We start from the raw sequence: 18,855 nt of genomic DNA on the forward strand, positions 1-18,855 counted from the left end.
TATGCCTTACAGTGCTGGTACTATTATATACTCTACAATACTGGTACTATTATATACCTGACAGTACTGGTACTATTATATACACCTTACAATACTGGTACTATTATATAACCCTACAGTACTGGTATTATTACATACTCTACAGTGCTGGTACTATTATATACTCTACAGTGCTGGTACTATTATATACTCTACAATACTGGTACTATTATATTACTGACAGTGATGGTACTATTATATACCTTATAAGTGCTGGTACTATAATATACTCTACAATACTGGTACTATTATATACCCTACAGTACTGGTACTATTATATAACCCTACATTACTGGTACTATAATATACCTTACAATACTGCTACTATTATATACCTTACAATACTGGTACTATTATATAACCCTACAGTATTGGTACTATTATATAACCCTGCAGTACTGGTACTATTATATACCTTACAGTGCTGGTACTATAATATATTCTACAATACAGGTACTATTATATACCCTACAGTACTGGTACTATTATATAACCCTACAGTACTGGTACTATTATATACCTTACAGTACTGGTACTATTATATACCTTACAATACTGGTACTATTATATAACCCTGCAGTACTGGTACTATTATATAACTTACAGTGCTGGTACTATTATTTATTCTACAATACTGGTACTATTATATAACCCTACAGTACTGGTACTATGATATAACCCTACAGTACTGGTACTATTGTATACCTTACAGTGCTGGTACTATTATATACGCTACAATACTGGTACTATTATATACCTTACAGTGCTGGTACTATTGTATACCCTACAGTGCTGGTACTATTATATACCTTACAATACTGGTACTATTATATAACCCTACAGTACTGGTACTATTATATACCCTACAATACTGGTACTATTATATACTCTACAGTACTGGTACTATTATATACCCTACAGTGCTGGTACTATTATATACACTACAATACTGGTACTATTATATACCTTATAAGTGCTGGTACTATAATATACTCTACTATACTGGTACTATTATATACCTGACAGTGCTGGTACTATTATATACCTTACAGTGCTGGTACTATAATATACTCTACAATACTGGTACTGTTTTATACCTGAGAGTGCTGGTACTATTATATACCTTACAGTGCTGGTACTATTATATCCCCTACAGTGCTGGTACTATAATATACTCTACAATACTGGTACTATTATATACCGGACAGTGCTGGTACTATTATATAACTTTACACTGCTGGTACTATTATATACACTACAAAACTGGTACTATTATATACCTCACAGTACTGGTACTTGTATATAACCATACAGTGCTGGTACTATTATATAACCCTACAATACTGGTACTATTATATAACCCTACAGTACTGGTACTATTATATACTCTACAATACTGGTACTATTATATACCTGACAGTGCTGGAACTAATATATACCCTACAATACTAGTACTGTTATATACTCTACAGTGCTGGTACTATTATATACACTACAATACTACTACTATTATATAACTTTACAGTGCTGGTACTCTTATATACCTTACAGTACTGGTACTATTATATACCTGAAAGTGCTGGTACTATTTTATACCCTACAGTACTGGTACTATTATATACTCTACAGTGCTGGTACTATTATATAATTCTACAGTACTGGTATTAGTAAATAATAGTGCTGGTGCTATTATATAACCCTACAGTGCAGGTACTGGTAAATCTACAGTCCTGGTACTATTTTACAACTCTACAATACTGGTGCCCAGTCCATCCCCCCATCAGGTCCCTTCCACACATGTCCCCACCATCTCACCATCACACGTCCTTCCATCACCACTAAGCTTATACCCCGCCCGACAGCTGCACTCAAAGCCGCCCTCCAGCCGATCACTGCACCGCTGCTCACAGCCACCATTATTCACCCCACATGATGTGATATCTGGATAAAGAAACATAAGAAAACGCAGAATAAAGGGTTTATTATAAACAAATGATAAAAATAAAACAACTGGCGCTTTCAGAGCGAGATCAGAAAGACAAAGAATATTGATCTATTAATCAAACACAGTACGGAGAACATGGTGGTCTAATGACAGTATGGTGGCAGAGGGTATGGAGGGGCCGGTGACCTAATGACTGGATGATGTCACAGGGTATGGAGGGGCCGGTGACCTAATGACTGGATGATGTCACAGGGTATGGAGGGGCCGGTGACCTAATGACTGGATGATGTCACAGGATATGGAGAAGCTGGTGACCTAATGACTGGATGATGCCACAGGGTATGGAGGGGCTGGTGACCTAATGACTGGATGATGTCACAGGATATGGAGAAGCTGGTGACCTAATGACTGGATGATGTCACAGGGTATGGAGGGGCTGGTGACCTAATGACTGGAAGATGTCACAGGGTATGGAGCGGCTGGTGACCTAATGACTTAATGATGTCACAGGATATGGAGGGGCTGGTGACCTAATGACTTGATGATGTCACAGGGTATGGAGGGGCTGGTGACCTAATGACTGGATGATGTCACAGGGTATGGAGGGGACGGTGACCTAATGACTGGATGATGTCACAGGGTATGGAGGGGCTGGTGACCAAATGACTGGATGATGTCACAGGGTATGGAGGGGCAGGTGACCTATTGACTGGATGAGGTCACAGGATATGGAGGGGCAGGTGACCTAATGACTGGATGATGTCACAGGGTATGGAGGGGCTGGTGACCTCATGACTGGATGAGGTCACAGGATATGGAGGGGCTGGTGACCTAATGACTGGATGATGTTACAGGATATGGAGGGGCTGGTGACCTAATGACTGGATGAGGTCACAGGGTATGGAGGGGCAGGTGACCTAATGACTGGATGATGTCACAGGATATGGAGGGGCTGGTGACCCAATGACTGGATGATGTCATAGGATATGGAGGGGCTGGTGACCTAATGACTGGATGAGGGACTGGTGACCTAATGACTGGATGATGTCACAGGGTATGGAGGGGCTGGTGACCAAATGACTGGATGATGTCACAGGATATGGAGGGGCAGGTGACCTAATGACTGGATGATGTCACAGGGTATGGAGGGGCTGGTGACCTAATGACTGGATGATGTCACAGGATATGGAGGGGCTGGTGACCTAATGACTGGATGATGTCACAGGATATGGAGGGGCTGGTGACCTAATGACTGGATGGTGACATGGGGTACGGAGGGGATTACACCGGTCAGCACCCACCATCACTCTGCAGGTGGCAATCCTGCTTCTTATCTGAACAGTTGCCACATCTTTTGTATTTTCATGGAAATGTAAATTGCCATTCGATGATACGATGCCCCATTTTAGTCATGTGACCTGCGGGTTCGCAGCGGTTGGTCAGCAGTCTGCATTATAATTCTATCATCTCATTGTTACATTTTCACCTTTATATTTTTATATTGTTCTTAGTTATTATGGATTTTGAAGATGAGAAAGTTTCACTTTGACCTGAACCACATAGAAGACTCTTCATACTCACTAATGCAGGTCCGCTGATCCCGGGCCAAAGCCTGATGTGGGGGGCACAGACAGATGAACCCCCCTTCAGTGTTATTACAGGAGTGGGAACAACCTCCGCTGTCGATCTTACACTCGTCGATATCTAAGAGGAATGAGATGAAGTAAGAGGAGACCCCGGGAGCCACCAAGCTCCATAGTCAGTAAAGACTCAAGAGCAAAAGCACACCCTGAATCTGACGGACAACAACTACCTCCTTCGCCTCCATCACTTCCACCCTCAGGTCTCAGCCCTAGACACCAAATCTGTATAAATCTGAGCAAATAGTTGGCAGATCAAAACAGAAGATTCTGGTTTACCTAAGAAACCAGCGACATCAATGGCACTTGGTCAAGTTTTGACCTCTATTTCTTTACAGAGCAACACAATACTATATCCCAGGCATGCTCAACCTGCGGCCCTCCAGCTGTTGTAAAACTACAACTCCCACAATGCCCTGCTTTAGGCTGATAGCTGTAGGCTGTTCGGGCATGCTGGGAGTTATAGTTTTGCAACAGCTGGAGGGCCGCACGTTGCGCATGCCTGCTATATTCTAACAAATTGTGTTCAACATTTCCTGATCATTCAAAGAAAGATAGGACGTACAATAGGAGTCTCTCAGGGACCTTCCACCAAAAGCCAACTATAGTCGAATCCTGGTGGATCACAATAGACAATGATTTAGTTATTAATACAAAAAGTAATGGAAATGAGGACACCTTGTCTGGTGCCTGTCACACCAGCAGACACACCAGCCATAGGGTCTTTATATAAAATTTCAATCAATTCAACATAATGTCCCACTTGACACTGTCCAGAGCCTTGTCCATGTCTAAATGAGACCAAGGAAAAGTCCCCATCTTCTAGGCATGGTGGCTGAGAATCCAGCTGTATCCTTCACCTTCCCAAAATAATGTGAGGGAAACAACTGGACACAGTGATCCCGAGATGAAGCGATGGTCATCCAGCTCATTCCATCTGAGGTGACCAAAAGAAGCCAATCAGCAGAAGGAATGTCATGAAGATGCAAGAAGTCCCAGATGGTACCTGTCGCATGACCCCCGGACAGATCGTGTTCATACACAAAATTTTAAAAGGACTTGTAAGGCTGAGTTGCTGCAACTTCATTTTTGGTGAGAGGACAGCCCTGTAAGATATTCCCTGTAGAGTCAAGGATATTGGTGATATACTCTCTCTATTCCTTTGGGAAATAAAATCTACAACAATTTCTATATCACAAGAAAACTGTGCTGAACCCAAAATATCTAGGAAAAAATTGTATCCATATAAGATTGCATCTCCATGCATGTGTCCTCCCTTTACAACATGCCCGGTCTTATGCATGCACCTCAGGTAGGATTGCAGACTGGATGGTGAGCGTGCATCATCTCTGGAGTTTCTGTGGCCTCTGAATATTTTTGGTGAAGATGATCAGACTGGATGGGTTTTGGTGGAAACTAACCAATCCCGCCTACAACTGAGCTTAAAGGGAGTCTGTCACCAACTTCACTCATGTCAAGCTGTTAGTACCACGTTAAAGCTCACACACATAGATCACACATGGTACCTATTTTTGCCACTTCTGTAGCTACAATGTTCCAAAAATGAAGTTTACACCATATGCAAATGGGGTTTGCAAGAGCCCAGGGGAGGTGTTTGCTGCTCAAAGAGCCCCCCAGCATTACTCAGTGAAAACGCCTCCCCTAATCACAGTTTGCCTGCCCAGTATCCATGTGATGTGCCTATCTTGAGTATGTGCCTGCCAACACCAGCGCCGGCCCGTGCATGCGCCGCACGTCACCCACTGTGGGCAGCGGCATACTTCAATCTAATGCACATGTGCCACTTACTGGCCTCTATTGTATAAGCAGGAGACCGAACCGCTGCCGACAGTGGTTATCCTGCAGCGCATGCACGGTCCGGCGCTGGTGTCCGTGATAGGCACATCACATGGATTCTTTATTACCAGTCACTTTCATAATACACTGTGCGGCTTATGTAGTACAATGTCAGGCTGCTCCTTTGGCATGACCTAATAGGCATATGCCGAGGGCAGACCCCTGGCTGTCATGTACAGCTATCGGCATCCCCAATCTCATTCACTGTGGTGCCGAGAGGGAGTCCCTGCGCTCTGAAACCACTTACATGCAGCGGTCGTTATTAACTGCAGCATCTAAGGGTTTAAATGTTCGGGATCAACCATTCCACCAATCCAGGCCATTAGAGTAGGACCCGGTCAGCTGAGCTCCTGATCCAGTGCTTAGACTAGGCAGTCACTAAGGGTTAGATGTGTGACGGGGCGGCCCCTCACTGGACTCTTTCCACCGAGATCATTTTGGGAGTCACTGGCTGATGAAGCTGTGAGCGCTGACAAGCTGTAATTTTCACCGTCACCATTGTAAATGACATAAATCCGTATCAGATAAACAATGCAATCCTTTTATAGCGCAGATCATTAGAGTTTTAGCAATACCCATTATGTGCCCTTTTTTACCATAAATAAAACATTTTCTTTGGAGTAAAAAAAAATTGCCTTTCCTTTTATTTTCTGTATTTTATTTAACTGTTTACACTGGTACACGGCGGTACTTCCGAGATGCATTTTTAAGGGGTTTTCCAGTGAGAAACAACATGCCTGACCACTGATCCCATTGAACAAAGTCTGGGAGAGATGGATACGTTGGGCTTAATTTTGTTGATGCTGGGTGGACGAATAAAGAAGTCCCAGTTTAATTTCATATACCCCTATGTTTTTTTTTAGATATTGCCAAAAGAAGCGGCTGCAGGCTATAAAACAGAAAAAAAATCGATACTCACCTCCATCGATCCCTTTTTCAATGTTGCTCGTGTCCTTGCTCATCTCTACTTTCCACACACAGGAAATGCCCAATCAGTCACTCACTGGCCGCAGTGGTGAAACACCTCAGCCAATGATTGGCAGGGCAGGCATTTCCTGTGTGTGGAGATGGGAGCAGGAAGTGGAGAGGAGCAGGGACCTGAGCAGCACTGGAACAGTGGAAATGAGTATCAACATTTTGAGTCCACTGTAACCATTTTTGTTTTGCTGGACACCCCTTTACATGCGCCTGGAAGATCCTACCAGGCATACTGCTGGCAGACACAGGGGTGTTTTTAGGTTCTTGGGTCTAAGTGGTTCCAATGGTATGATAAAAGGAGCCTCCACCATCTCCCTAGCCACTTAGATGCCTTGGTCAATATTGACTGTGGCATATGTGGGGGTACATGACCAGGATTGGAGTTATCTCTAACCCCGTCCATTGCAGCAGGGTATGACCACACCATCGCCACACCATAGACGTATAGCTCTACGTAAATGGATGGTAGATGGTGTAAAGGGGTTAAATAGGGCTGGCTGACAAAAGTGGGTTTTGGTGGCTGCAAATCAAATATAAATGATCAACAGTGTCTGCACAGTAACCTGAATAGATGGTGCATGCACAGCGCCCCCTGGTGGTAGCAAAAAGCAGATCAGATTTTAACATCTATGCCTATAGTTCATAGCAAAAGGGTTTTGTTTTCTTTGGACCCGTGTCAAGAATGTTATGAACATTTCCCACTACTGTTTTTTAGGTAAAACATCTAAGAATTAGTGTTAAAGCAGTTTTTTCCTGCTCATATTTTCCAGCATTCCCTGCTTGTTCAGGGTCTATACAGATCTTCTTACTGTTTAATCCTTTAATTATTTCTATTGGTTCCTTCCCACTTACGGGCGCTCCGTTACCTAGTTATAAGCAGATTTCTTACCCACACACTGACGTAGATCCACGTGTAACTGAAAGCCCTTCCGACACAAACACTGGTAGGATCCTTCTGTGTTTCTACACATCTGCTTGCAATTTCCATTCTCTGTCTGACACTCATCAATATCTAATAGAAAGATAAAAGGAAAGCATGAGATCTAGGACAACCACTAGGGGGCAACCACAGCCCAAACTCAAAAACATCTGTTCAAAAACACTACTAGAAGACATCTTCTACTCATCTGCATGTTCACTGTTTGGTCCTTACCTGTACAGTTCTTTTCATTGGGCAGAAGATGATATCCCTGGTGGCACTGACACTGAAAGCTGCCGACCTGGTTCACACACAGCTGCTCACAGCTCCCATTATCCAAAGAACACTCGTCAATATCTGATACATAAAGGAAAATACACAAGTCAGGTTACTAAGCAATGACAGTATTCATCTGTAATGGATCCAGGAGATGAAAAATGTCATTGAGGAGAAAGGAAGGACAAGGTAGAAGGTCAGAGGACTCGAGTAGAGGGCACTCGGGGTTCCTCCAGTGTGGAAATTGCAACAATGGAAAGAGAAAGAAAGACCAAGCTAGTTAAATACAGAAAAACAAAACCTCATGCACCAAGAAGGAGCTGAAATTTAAGTGACTAAAGTGTTAGAGGAAAGGAGAAGTTTATTGAGAAAATTCTACAACTGAAAGGAGGCTCTATGACTCTGTTGGCCAACTCTAGCCTGGATATACGATGAGATACGGCCTTTAGCCTGTATACAAGGTGAGATGCGGCCTCTAGCCTGGATACAAGATGGGATACGGCCTCTAGCCTGAATACAAGATGGGATACGGCCTCTAGCCTGGATACAAGATGAGATATGGCCTCTAGTCTGGATACAAGATGAGATACATCCTCTAGCCTGGATACAAGATGATATATGGACTCTAGCATGCATACAAGATGATTTACAAACTTTAGCCTGTATACAAGATGAGATACGGCCTCTGGCCTGGATACAAGATTAGATACGGCCTCTACCCTGGATACAAGATGAGATACAGCCTCTAGCCTGGCTACACGATGAGATATGCCCTCTAGCCTGGCTACAAGATGAGATACGCCCTCTGTTGGGCATTGAGGCATTCAGGTTCAGGTATCCTGTGGCACATTTGCAACAGATGTTGGCCGTGTAGATCCTGCACACTCGTAGGTTGCCTGGCATACCAGTTGGTCCAATAAATTCTGGACTGGTGATTAATCTGGTGACTGGGAAGCCAAGAAAGTGTTGTAATCTGGAGGAGACTTTCCTGGGACAGCCTTGCTGTGTTTAGGTGAGCATTATAGTGCTGAAAAATGCCAGTTGGAAGCCCTGCCATGAGAGGAACACAGGTGGCAGCAGTGTCCCTCATATTACTGTCCTATACAACAGTTCCCCAGAACATCACACCATCAATGGGGCAGAATGTTGCTCCCCTGCAAAAGAAGGATTTAAGAGCTAACCACAAGGCCTCCATACTCCAACCTGACCATTGTGGCAACCCAAACAGAACCTGGATCGATCACTAAGGACAACACAGTTCCAGTTCATGGCATTCCAGGTTTCTTTTTCCCAACACCACTTCAAACAAAGGTGATGGTGGCTGGCTGTCACTGGCAGGACACATAATAGTCGCCATGACACAAGATTTCTTATACTAAGGGCCTGGAAAAGGTGTGGACTCAGACAGCGGTGTAATGAAGGGGCCGCCTGTGTCCAGAGAGCGGATAACAAAACTGAGAGAGCTACTCATGATTGTCAGTGGATGAAACAAATCTCTCTATTGGTGCTCTGTCTGGGACGTTCAGAGCCTGTTGGCAGTCTGTGTGTGCCCTCATATGAGCATTGCTCCCAACACCTCCTAACAGCTAGGTCAGAACAGCCTAGATGGCAGGCAATTCACCTAAGCAACCAATTCTGTTTCTCTCAGACCAATGATGTGTTTCCTCAAAGTCTGTGAACTGGGCAAAAGCATTTGCAATTAAGTGAAGAATCCACTACACCAGAAAAAACATTGACATCAAGCTTTGGACACATCTAGGAGACAATGTGATTCCTTCAATATGGTCAATTGACATGAGTCAGGTTCCATTTATATGAGGTCTCAAGTCATCGAATTTGGTGAACGGAGCATTGGTCTTGTTTCCTGTTTACGTAGGTCCCATGATATAACATTTTCAAGTCCTGCGTTTATGTGTTTGGGTATCTCAGGACATTACAGCAGGGACTTGCTTAGGCCTTCAGGAGGTCATCTAAGATGAGTACATGGGAGATTGGTCTATAGTCGGAGATTCTAGAGAGCAGCTATTGTATGGTCTCAAGTCTAGAGAGCAGCTATTGTATTTATGGTAGGGTTAGAAAGTTAAGGAATATGACCTTGTTTAAGTTATGATACACTTCCAGCAAGAAGATGCCACAGGTTATCAGAAAGAAATGTGCCTGGCATCCACACATCTCTCCACAGAGAAACACTAATTGGGACCATAGACAGCCATCTTGTCTATGGCCACATTAGACACAGATGACCAGAGAGTGGGGGGAATGATGGAAGATACTGTAGGACCTGGGTGGTCTCCAACTGCTGAATGCCTAGCGAACATCCCACAACAGTCACAGGGTTCATAAGGCTTCTTTAACCCTCACCATAGCAGCTGTAGCCATCTCCGTTGAACCCTTGATAGCATTGGCAGAAGTATGAGCCGATAACATTACCGCAGTGGGCATTGGTGTCACAGCCGTGTCTCCCAGAGGCGCACTCATTCTCATCTACGAAAAACAGAATGGGAGTAAATGTCTGACCTCAAATGACTAGATGTGAGTCGTTATAATGAGAGGTGATGAGAGTGACCACATGCTATTGTATATCCAGTACAGACCTTCACAATAGGTTCCGTTGCCTCGAAAACCAGCCTGGCAGCCACAGCGGTAGCTTCCCACCACATTCTCACAAACTCCAATCCCAGAACAGATGTTGGAGTTCTCCTTACATTCATCCACATCTGAGGGAACAGACACAAGTAAAGAGCGGGGTCATAACTCTGCATACTGATAATTCTTATCATGGCGGTCTACAACTGTCTCTCGTGTAAAGACGGGATGAGTTGTCCTATCAAATAAATTAGAGTACTGGGACATTCGTCTGAAAGGGCCAACGATCTGACCATGCCTGGCCTGAGTTCTTTGGACGATGTCCCCTGAGATATATCTGACCTTTACTGATCTGCTCTCTGGACCATCAGTCACTCACCAATGCACGAAAGTCCTGATTCCTGGAATCCTGCCTGACAGCTGCAGCGATAACTCCCATCATTGTTCACACAAAGGTTCCCCAACTCGCGACGACACCGATTTTCAAAAGCGCACTCATCTATATCTGTCCAAAAACAACACAACAGTGACTGCAGAGCATTGCACCCTTCATGATGGATATTACCCAGGTCTGGAGCTTGTGTCACCTAACACAAGTTCCGCACTCACCAACACAGTGTTTCCCATCCAACCCAAAGACAAAGCCCTCGTCACAGCTGCAGCTGAAAGATCCAATGGTGTTGTGGCATGTGGAATGTGGGGGGCAGGCCTGGAGCCCGGTTATCTCAGCCACGTGACATTCATCCACATCTGTAGGAATAAGAACACATTCTGCTCAGTAATGCTCAGGCTATACAGGCAGCATATTACCTGCTATGTGATCCCTACGGTCCTGTGTTCAATGCCAGAAGATACCCCTAGAGCTGTGATACATGGTAGATCTGCAGTCATTCCATACAATGTATCTACTGCACCATGTAATACTAGACTTTAGAAGGATCCCCAACACTCACCATCTTCCTGACTGCTCTTCACTCCCCCCCTTGTCCCAACCACACTTACTCTTCAAGGAGAGCTCCATGCAGGTCATTCAGAGACTGGCATGTTTCTACTCCAAGTCCAAAATTAGAGATAAGTGAATTTTTCAAAAATTTGATTCGACCAGTTCGCCGAATTTTTTGAAAAAAAAAAAAAGGATTTTTCCTGGCTGCAGAGAGCCTTTATAGTGGTGTAGACTGTGCCTTGCAGTAACACAGTGTGCTGTGGTAGTGAAATAATACTGTGAGTCAGTATGACATGCAGATGACAGGCGTCGCTCTTAGAATCACTGCACACTTCACTTATTTGGGCAGTCAAAACTGACCAAATAACTCAAGTGTGAACTCAGCCTTACAGGTCGATGTTAGCGCCAAGAAGACGTGCACTCCTTTTACACCGTCGTCAGCTGATTCCACATAGATGTCTACAGAACCTGTTCTATTAAACGCTTATACAAGTAGAGCCCCCGACAGAGTGGAGACGGGGTCAGCAGTCAGTTTGTGTTGACGTCACTGATTATTTTGCCCTTCCTCTGATCTGTCAGAACAATGACTGACAAAAAACGGATCCTGTCTGTGGAGCATCCACCTTCACTCGGTCAGCATTTGGTCAGTAATCCACTAGAATTGCTAATGCCAAAAAAACAGGAGTGGATTCAAAACAGAGATGACAATTCTCATGCAAATAGGGACCATGTGATATAGGCCTTACAGCTGCTACATAGACAGGATCCATTGTGTGTCTCATTTTTCCTTCCTTCTGACAGATCAGAAGAAGGGTTAACTAAATGATGATGTCAGCCAGGCTGAAAGGCAAAATAGTGTCCTAGTCATGAAGTGGGGAGAGTGGGAACAGCAGGAGAAGTCCACAGAGTGGCCCTATGACATAGTGGTGAGGTGGAAGCAGCATGAGGAGACCACAGAGTGGCCCAATGACAGAGTCTAGAGGTGGAGGCAGCATCAGGAAGAGGCCACAGAGTGCACAGTGACAGTGTGGAGGTGGCTGCAGCATCAGGAGGCCACAGAAGGGCAAGGTAACATAGTGTGGAGGTGGCAGCAGAATGAGGAGACCACAGAGTGGCAAGGTGACATAGTGTGGTGGTGGCAGCAGCATGAGGAGACCACAGAGTGGCAAGGTGACATAGTGTGGAGGTGGCAGCAGCATGAGGAGACCACAGACTGGCAAGGTGACATAGGGTGGAGGTGGCAGCAGCTTCAGAAGACCACAGAGTGGCAAGGTGACATAGTGTTGAGGTGGCAGCAGGAAGAGGAGACCACAAAGTGGCAAGGTGACAGAGTGGGGAGGTGGGTGGCAATACCAGTACCAGCTGAAGATGGTGGGTGAAAGAAGGAGCACTTGGCATCACATGTGTGGCATCAGGCTGGTGGCAGCATCAGAATAGTAACTGAGGCAGGTAGTCAGAAGAAACCAGTCTCTTTTGTCAAAGTGTTGGTGTGGCACCATGGATGATCTAGTCTGATGCATCAGGCATTGGTGGGTGGAAATCCTTTCTGATTCACGCCTGATTCATCTTGACAAAGGTCAGTCTCTCCACATTTTGGGTGGACAGGCGAGTTCCTCTTGGGGTAACTATGGCTCCCGCCACACTAAACACATGCTCTGATGCCACACTACTGGCCCGGCAAGACAGCTTTTCCAGGGCAAACTCAGCCAGTTGCGGCCACAAATCCAGTTCGCCTGCTCAGTAGTTCAGCAGATCTTCAATGACGGCTGGCAGGGTGCACTGCAAGTATGCCACCACATGCTGGTTCAGGTTTTGCTCTATGTCTAGCTGCTAGTGAGTAGTTTCCCGGCTCCCAAGTGCGATCAGCTACATTATCATCATTGAGTATTGTCTGCACTGATATCCTCTTTAACCGTCTCTTGGTCAGGAGCCTGACCGCTCGCAACACCAGCGGCAGATGTCTCCTCCACATCTTGGCTTGCCAGTAGCTTCTGACTGTCTTCTAGTAGCTCGTTCTCACTGTATAGTGAAGCTGAGCCCACAGCATATAATACTTCTCTGGGTGAGGGTACAGAAAAGGTCAGAGGCAGGTGAGGGCCTCGGGCCATGCCATCTAAGGGTTGTGTCTGACGAACCCACCGACTCTTGGCTGGGGGTGTCTGATATCACTTGGGACAAAATGGATGATCGAGTCAACCATTCAAGAATCGCTGGGTTGCTGGTCAAGACACGACCGCTAGATGACACCGGGAGCTCAGGCATCTCAAAGTGACCTCTGCTGCCACGGCCCCTTACTCTGCTGCGACCTGTGCCTGCGCCAGAAACATTTAGGCCTCTGCCCCTCCCCTGTAAAACACCCCCAAAAAAGTCTAATTTTCTCACTTCACACAACGGCTAATAAGCCCTTTTTTTCCCACTAATACACACAAAAAAAGGGCTTTAGAACAGATAACTGCACCGCTGACCGACAAATATATATTACTTTTGCCACTAACACACGACAAAAAGGGCTTTAGAACATAGTAACAGGCTGAAAAAAGCCCTCTGTCCATCCAGTTCGCCTGTTATCCTGCAAGTTGATCCAGAGGAAGGAAAAAAAAATAAAAAATGTGAGGTAGAAGCCAATTTTCCCCACTTAAGGATAAAAAAATTCCTTCCAATCAGGCATCAGAATAACTCCCTGGATCACCGACCCCTCTCTAGTAGCTATAGCCTGTAATATTATTACACTCCAGAAATACATCCAGACCCCTCCTGAATTCCTTTATTGTATTCACCATCACCACCTCCTCAGACAGAGAGCTCCATAGTCTCACTGCTCTTACCGTAAAGAGTCCATAGTCTCACTGCTCTTACAGTAAAGAGTCCATAGTCTCACTGCTCTTACAGTATAGAGTCCATAGTCTCACTGCTCTTACAGTAAAGAGTCCATAGTCTCACTGCTCTTACAGTAAAGAGTCCATAGTCTCACTGCTCTTACAGTAAAGAGTCCATAGTCTCACTGCTCTTACAGTATAGAGTCCATAGTCTCACTGCTCTTACAGTATAGAGTCCATAGTCCTCACTGCTCTTACAGTATAGAGTCCATAGTCTCACTGCTCTTACAGTAAAGAGTCCATAGTCTCACTGCTCTTACAGTAAAGAGTCCATAGTCTCACTGCTCTTACAGTAAAGAGTCCATAGTCTCACTGCTCTTACAGTAAAGAGTCCATAGTCTCACTGCTCTTACAGTATAGAGTCCATAGTCTCACTGCTCTTACAGTAAAGAGTCCATAGTCTCACTGCTCTTACAGTATAGAGTCCATAGTCTCACTGCTCTTACCGTAAAGAGTCCATAGTCTCACTGCTCTTACAGTAAAGAGTCCATAGTCTCATCGCTCTTACAGTAAAGAGTCCATAGTCTCATCGCTCTTACAGTAGAGTCCATAGTCTCACCGCTCTTACAGTAAAGAGTCCATAGTCTCACCGCTCTTACAGTAAAGAGTCCATAGTCTCACTGCTCTTACAGTAAAGAGTCCATAGTCTCACCTGCTCTTACAGTAAAGAGTCCCATAGTCTCACTGCTCTTACAGTATAGAGTCCATAGTCTCACTGCTCTTACAGTAAGAGTCCATAGTCTCACTGCTCTTACAGTATAGAGTCCATAGTCCTCACTGCTCTTACAGTATAGAGTCCATAGTCTCACTGCTCTTACAGTATAGAGTCCATAGTCTCACTGCTCTTACAGTATAGAGTCCATAGTCTCACTGCTCTTACAGTTAAAGAGTCCATAGTCTCACTGCTCTTACAGTAAAGAGTCCATAGTCTCACTGCTCTTACAGTAAAGAGTCCATAGTCTCACTGCTCTTACAGTATAGAGTCCATAGTCTCACTGCTCTTACAGTAAAGAGTCCATAGTCTCACTGCTCTTACAGTAAGAGTCCATAGTCTCACTGCTCTTACAGTAAAGAGTCCATAGTCTCACTGCTCTTACAGTAAAGAGTCCATAGTCTCACTGCTCTTACAGTAAAGAGTCCATAGTCTCACTGCTCTTACAGTAAGAGTCCATAGTCTCACTGCTCTTACAGTAAGAGTCCATAGTCTCACTGCTCTTACAGTATAGAGTCCATAGTCTCACTGCTCTTACAGTATAGAGTCCATAGTCTCACTGCTCTTACAGTATAGAGTCCATAGTCTCACTGCTCTTACAGTAAAGAGTCCATAGTCTCACTGCTCTTACAGTATAAGAGTCCATAGTCCTCACTGCTCTTACAGTAAAGAGTCCATAGTCTCACTGCTCTTACAGTAAGAGTCCATAGTCTCACTGCTCTTACAGTAAGAGTCCATAGTCTCACTGCTCTTACAGTAAAGAGTCCATAGTCTCACTGCTCTTACAGTATAGAGTCCATAGTCTCACTGCTCTTACAGTATAGAGTCCATAGTCTCACTGCTCTTACAGTATAGGAGTCCATAGTCTCACTGCTCTTACAGTATAGAGTCCATAGTCCTCACTGCTCTTGACAGTAAAAGAGTCCATAGTCTCACTGCTCTTACAGTATAGAGTCCATAGTCTCACTGCTCTTACAGTGATAGAGTCCATAGTCTCACTGCTCTTACAGGTAATAGAGCCATAGCCGCCCTCAACTGCTCTTACAGTATAGAGTCCATAGTCTCACTGCTCTTACAGTATAGAGTCCAGAGTCTCACTGCTCTTACCAGTCATCGAGGCCATAGTCTCCACTGCTCTTACCGTAAAGAGTCCCATAGTCTCACTGCTCTTAACCAGTAAAAGAGTTCCACAGTCCTCAACTGCTCTTACAGTAATAGAAGTCCATAGTCTCACTGCTCTTACAGTAAAGAGTCCACATCTCTTACAGTAAGAGTCCATAGTCTCACTGCTCTTACAGTAAGAGTCCATAGTCTCACTGCTCTTACAGTATAGAGTCCATAGTCTCACTGCTCTTACAGTAAAGAGTCCATAGTCTCACTGCTCTTACAGTAGAGTCCATAGTCTCACTGCTCTTACAGTAAGAGTCCATAGTCTCACTGCTCTTACAGTAAGAGTCCATAGTCTCACTGCTTACAGTAAGAGTCCATAGTCTCACTGCTCTTACATAGAGTCCATAGTCTCACTGCTTACAGTAGAGTCCATAGTCTCACTGCTCTTACAGTATGAGTCCATAGTCTCACTGCTCTTACAGTAAGAGTCCATAGTCTCACTGCTCTTACAGTAAGAGTCCATAGTCTCACTGCTCTTACAGTAAGAGTCCATAGTCTCACTGCTCTTACAGTAAGAGTCCATAGTCTCACTGCTCTTACAGTATAGAGTCCATAGTCTCACTGCTCTTACAGTAAGAGTCCATAGTCTCACTGCTCTTACAGTATAGAGTCCATAGTCTCACTGCTCTTACAGTATAGAGTCCATAGTCTCACTGCTCTTACAGTACAGAGTCCATAGTCTCACTGCTCTTACAGTACAGAGTCCATAGTCTCACTGCTCTTACAGTATAGAGTCCATAGTCTCACTGCTCTTACAGTAAAGAGTCCATAGTCCTCACTGCTCTTACAGTATAGAGTCCATAGTCTCACTGCTCTTACAGTATAGAGTCCATAGTCTCACTGCTCTTACAGTAAAGAGTCCATAGTCCTCACTGCTCTTACAGTATAGAGTCCATAGTCTCACTGCTCTTACAGTTAAAGAGTCCATAGTCTCACTGCTCTTACAGTAAAGAGTCCATAGTCTCACTGCTCTTACAGTAAGAGTCCATAGTCTCACTGCTCTTACAGTTAAAGGTCCATAGTCTCACTGCTCTTACAGTAAAGAGTCCATAGTCTCACTGCTCTTACAGTAAAGAGTCCATAGTCTCACTGCTCTTACAGTAAAGAGTCCATAAGAGTCCATAGTCTCACTGCTCTTACAGTAAAGAGTCCATAGTCTCACTGCTCTTACAGTATAGAGTCCATAGTCCTCACGACGCTCTTACAGTAAAGAGTCCATAGTCTCACTGCTCTTACAGTAAAGAGTCCATAGTCTCACTGCTCTTACGTAAAAGAGTCCATAGTCTCACTGCTCTTACAGTAAGAGTCCATAGTCTCACGCTCTTACAGTAAAGAGTCCATAGTCTCACTGCTGCTATACAGTATAGAGTCCATAGTCTCACTGCTCTTACAGTAAAGAGTCCATAGTCTCACGCTCTTACAGTAAAGAGTCCATAGTCTCACTGCTCTTACAGTAAAGAGTCCACAGTCTCACTGCTCTTACAGTATAGAGTCCATAGTCCTCACTGCTCTTACAGTAAAGAGTCCCATAGTCTCACTGCTCTTACAGTACTTACAGTAAGAGTCCATAGTCTCACTGCTCTTACAGTAAGAGTCCATAGTCTCACTGCTCTTACAGTAAGAGTCCATAGTCTCACTGCTCTTACAGTAGAGTCCATAGTCTCACTGCTCTTACAGTAAGAGTCCATAGTCTCACTGCTCTTACAGTAAGAGTCCATAGTCTCACTGCTCTTACAGTAGAGTCCATAGTCTCACTGCTCTTACAGTATAGAGTCCATAGTCTCACTGCTCTTACAGTAAGAGTCCATAGTCTCACTGCTCTTACAGTAAGAGTCCATAGTCTCACTGCTCTTACAGTAAGAGTCCATAGTCTCACTGCTCTTACAGTAAGAGTCCATAGTCTCACTGCTCTTACAGTAAGAGTCCATAGTCTCACTGCTCTTACAGTATAGAGTCCATAGTCTCACTGCTCTTACAGTAAGAGTCCATAGTCTCACTGCTCTTACAGTATAGAGTCCATAGTCTCACTGCTCTTACAGTAAGAGTCCATAGTCTCACTGCTCTACAGTAAAGAGTCCATAGTCTCACTGCTCTTACAGTAAAGAGTCCATAGTCTCACTGCTCTTACAGTAAAGAGTCCATAGTCTCACTGCTCTTACAGTATAGAGTCCACTAGTCTTCAGCTGCTCTTACAGTATAGAGTCCATAGTCTCACTGCTCTACAGTATAGAGCCATAGTCCTCACTGCTCTTACAGTAAGAGTCCATATCTCACTGCTCTTACAGTATAGAGTCCATAGTCTCACTGCTCTTACCGTATAGAGTCCATAGTCTCACTGCTCTTACAGTAAAGAGTCCATAGTCTCACTGCGCTTACAGTATAGAGTCCATAGTCCTACTGCTCTTACAGTAAAGAGTCCATAGTCTCACTGCTCTTACAGTATAGAGTCCATAGCCTCACTGCTCTTACAGTAAAGAGTCCAGAGTCTCACTGCTCTTACAGTAAGAGTCCATAGTCTCACTGCTCTTACAGTAAAGAGTCCATAGTCCTCACTCGCTCTTACAGTAAGAGTCCATAGTCTCACTGCTCTTACAGTAGAGTCCATAGTCTCACTGCTCTTACAGTATAGAGTCCATAGTCTCACTGCTCTTACAGTAAGAGTCCATAGTCTCACTGCTCTTACAGTATAGAGTCCATAGTCTCACTGCTCTTACAGTAAAGAGTCCATAGTCTCACTGCTCTTACAGTAAGAGTCCATAGTCTCACTGCTCTTACAGTATAGAGTCCATAGTCTCACTGCTCTTACAGTAAGAGTCCATAGTCTCACTGCTCTTACAGTAAGAGTCCATAGTCTCACTGCTCTTACAGTATAGAGTCCATAGTCTCACTGCTCTTACAGTAAGAGTCCATAGTC

The 18,855-nt window shown here is 44.5% G+C and overlaps 1 protein-coding gene across 2 annotated transcripts in view; it reads right to left on the bottom strand.

The window, feature by feature from the left end:
• The window catches only part of LOC122939223 (latent-transforming growth factor beta-binding protein 2-like), a 40,902-nt gene that overhangs the window by 9,068 nt on the left and 12,979 nt on the right, over positions 1 to 18,855 (bottom strand). For both annotated transcript variants that reach the window (XR_006390106.1, XM_044295261.1), the window contains exons 4-11: positions 10,850 to 10,990; positions 10,620 to 10,745; positions 10,249 to 10,371; positions 10,016 to 10,138; positions 7,613 to 7,735; positions 7,349 to 7,471; positions 3,566 to 3,688; positions 1,855 to 1,980 (exon numbers count right to left, since the gene is read on the bottom strand). Coding sequence is in view for 1 of the 2 variants with exons in the window: in XM_044295261.1 (XP_044151196.1) it covers positions 1,855 to 1,980; positions 3,566 to 3,688; positions 7,349 to 7,471; positions 7,613 to 7,735; positions 10,016 to 10,138; positions 10,249 to 10,371; positions 10,620 to 10,745; positions 10,850 to 10,990 (1,008 nt within the window). In the remaining variant the exon portion in view is untranslated. The remainder of the gene's footprint in view (positions 1 to 1,854; positions 1,981 to 3,565; positions 3,689 to 7,348; positions 7,472 to 7,612; positions 7,736 to 10,015; positions 10,139 to 10,248; positions 10,372 to 10,619; positions 10,746 to 10,849; positions 10,991 to 18,855) is intronic.

This window comes from Bufo gargarizans, chromosome 5, assembly GCF_014858855.1.
Source record: "Bufo gargarizans isolate SCDJY-AF-19 chromosome 5, ASM1485885v1, whole genome shotgun sequence".
NCBI lineage: Eukaryota > Metazoa > Chordata > Amphibia > Anura > Bufonidae > Bufo > Bufo gargarizans.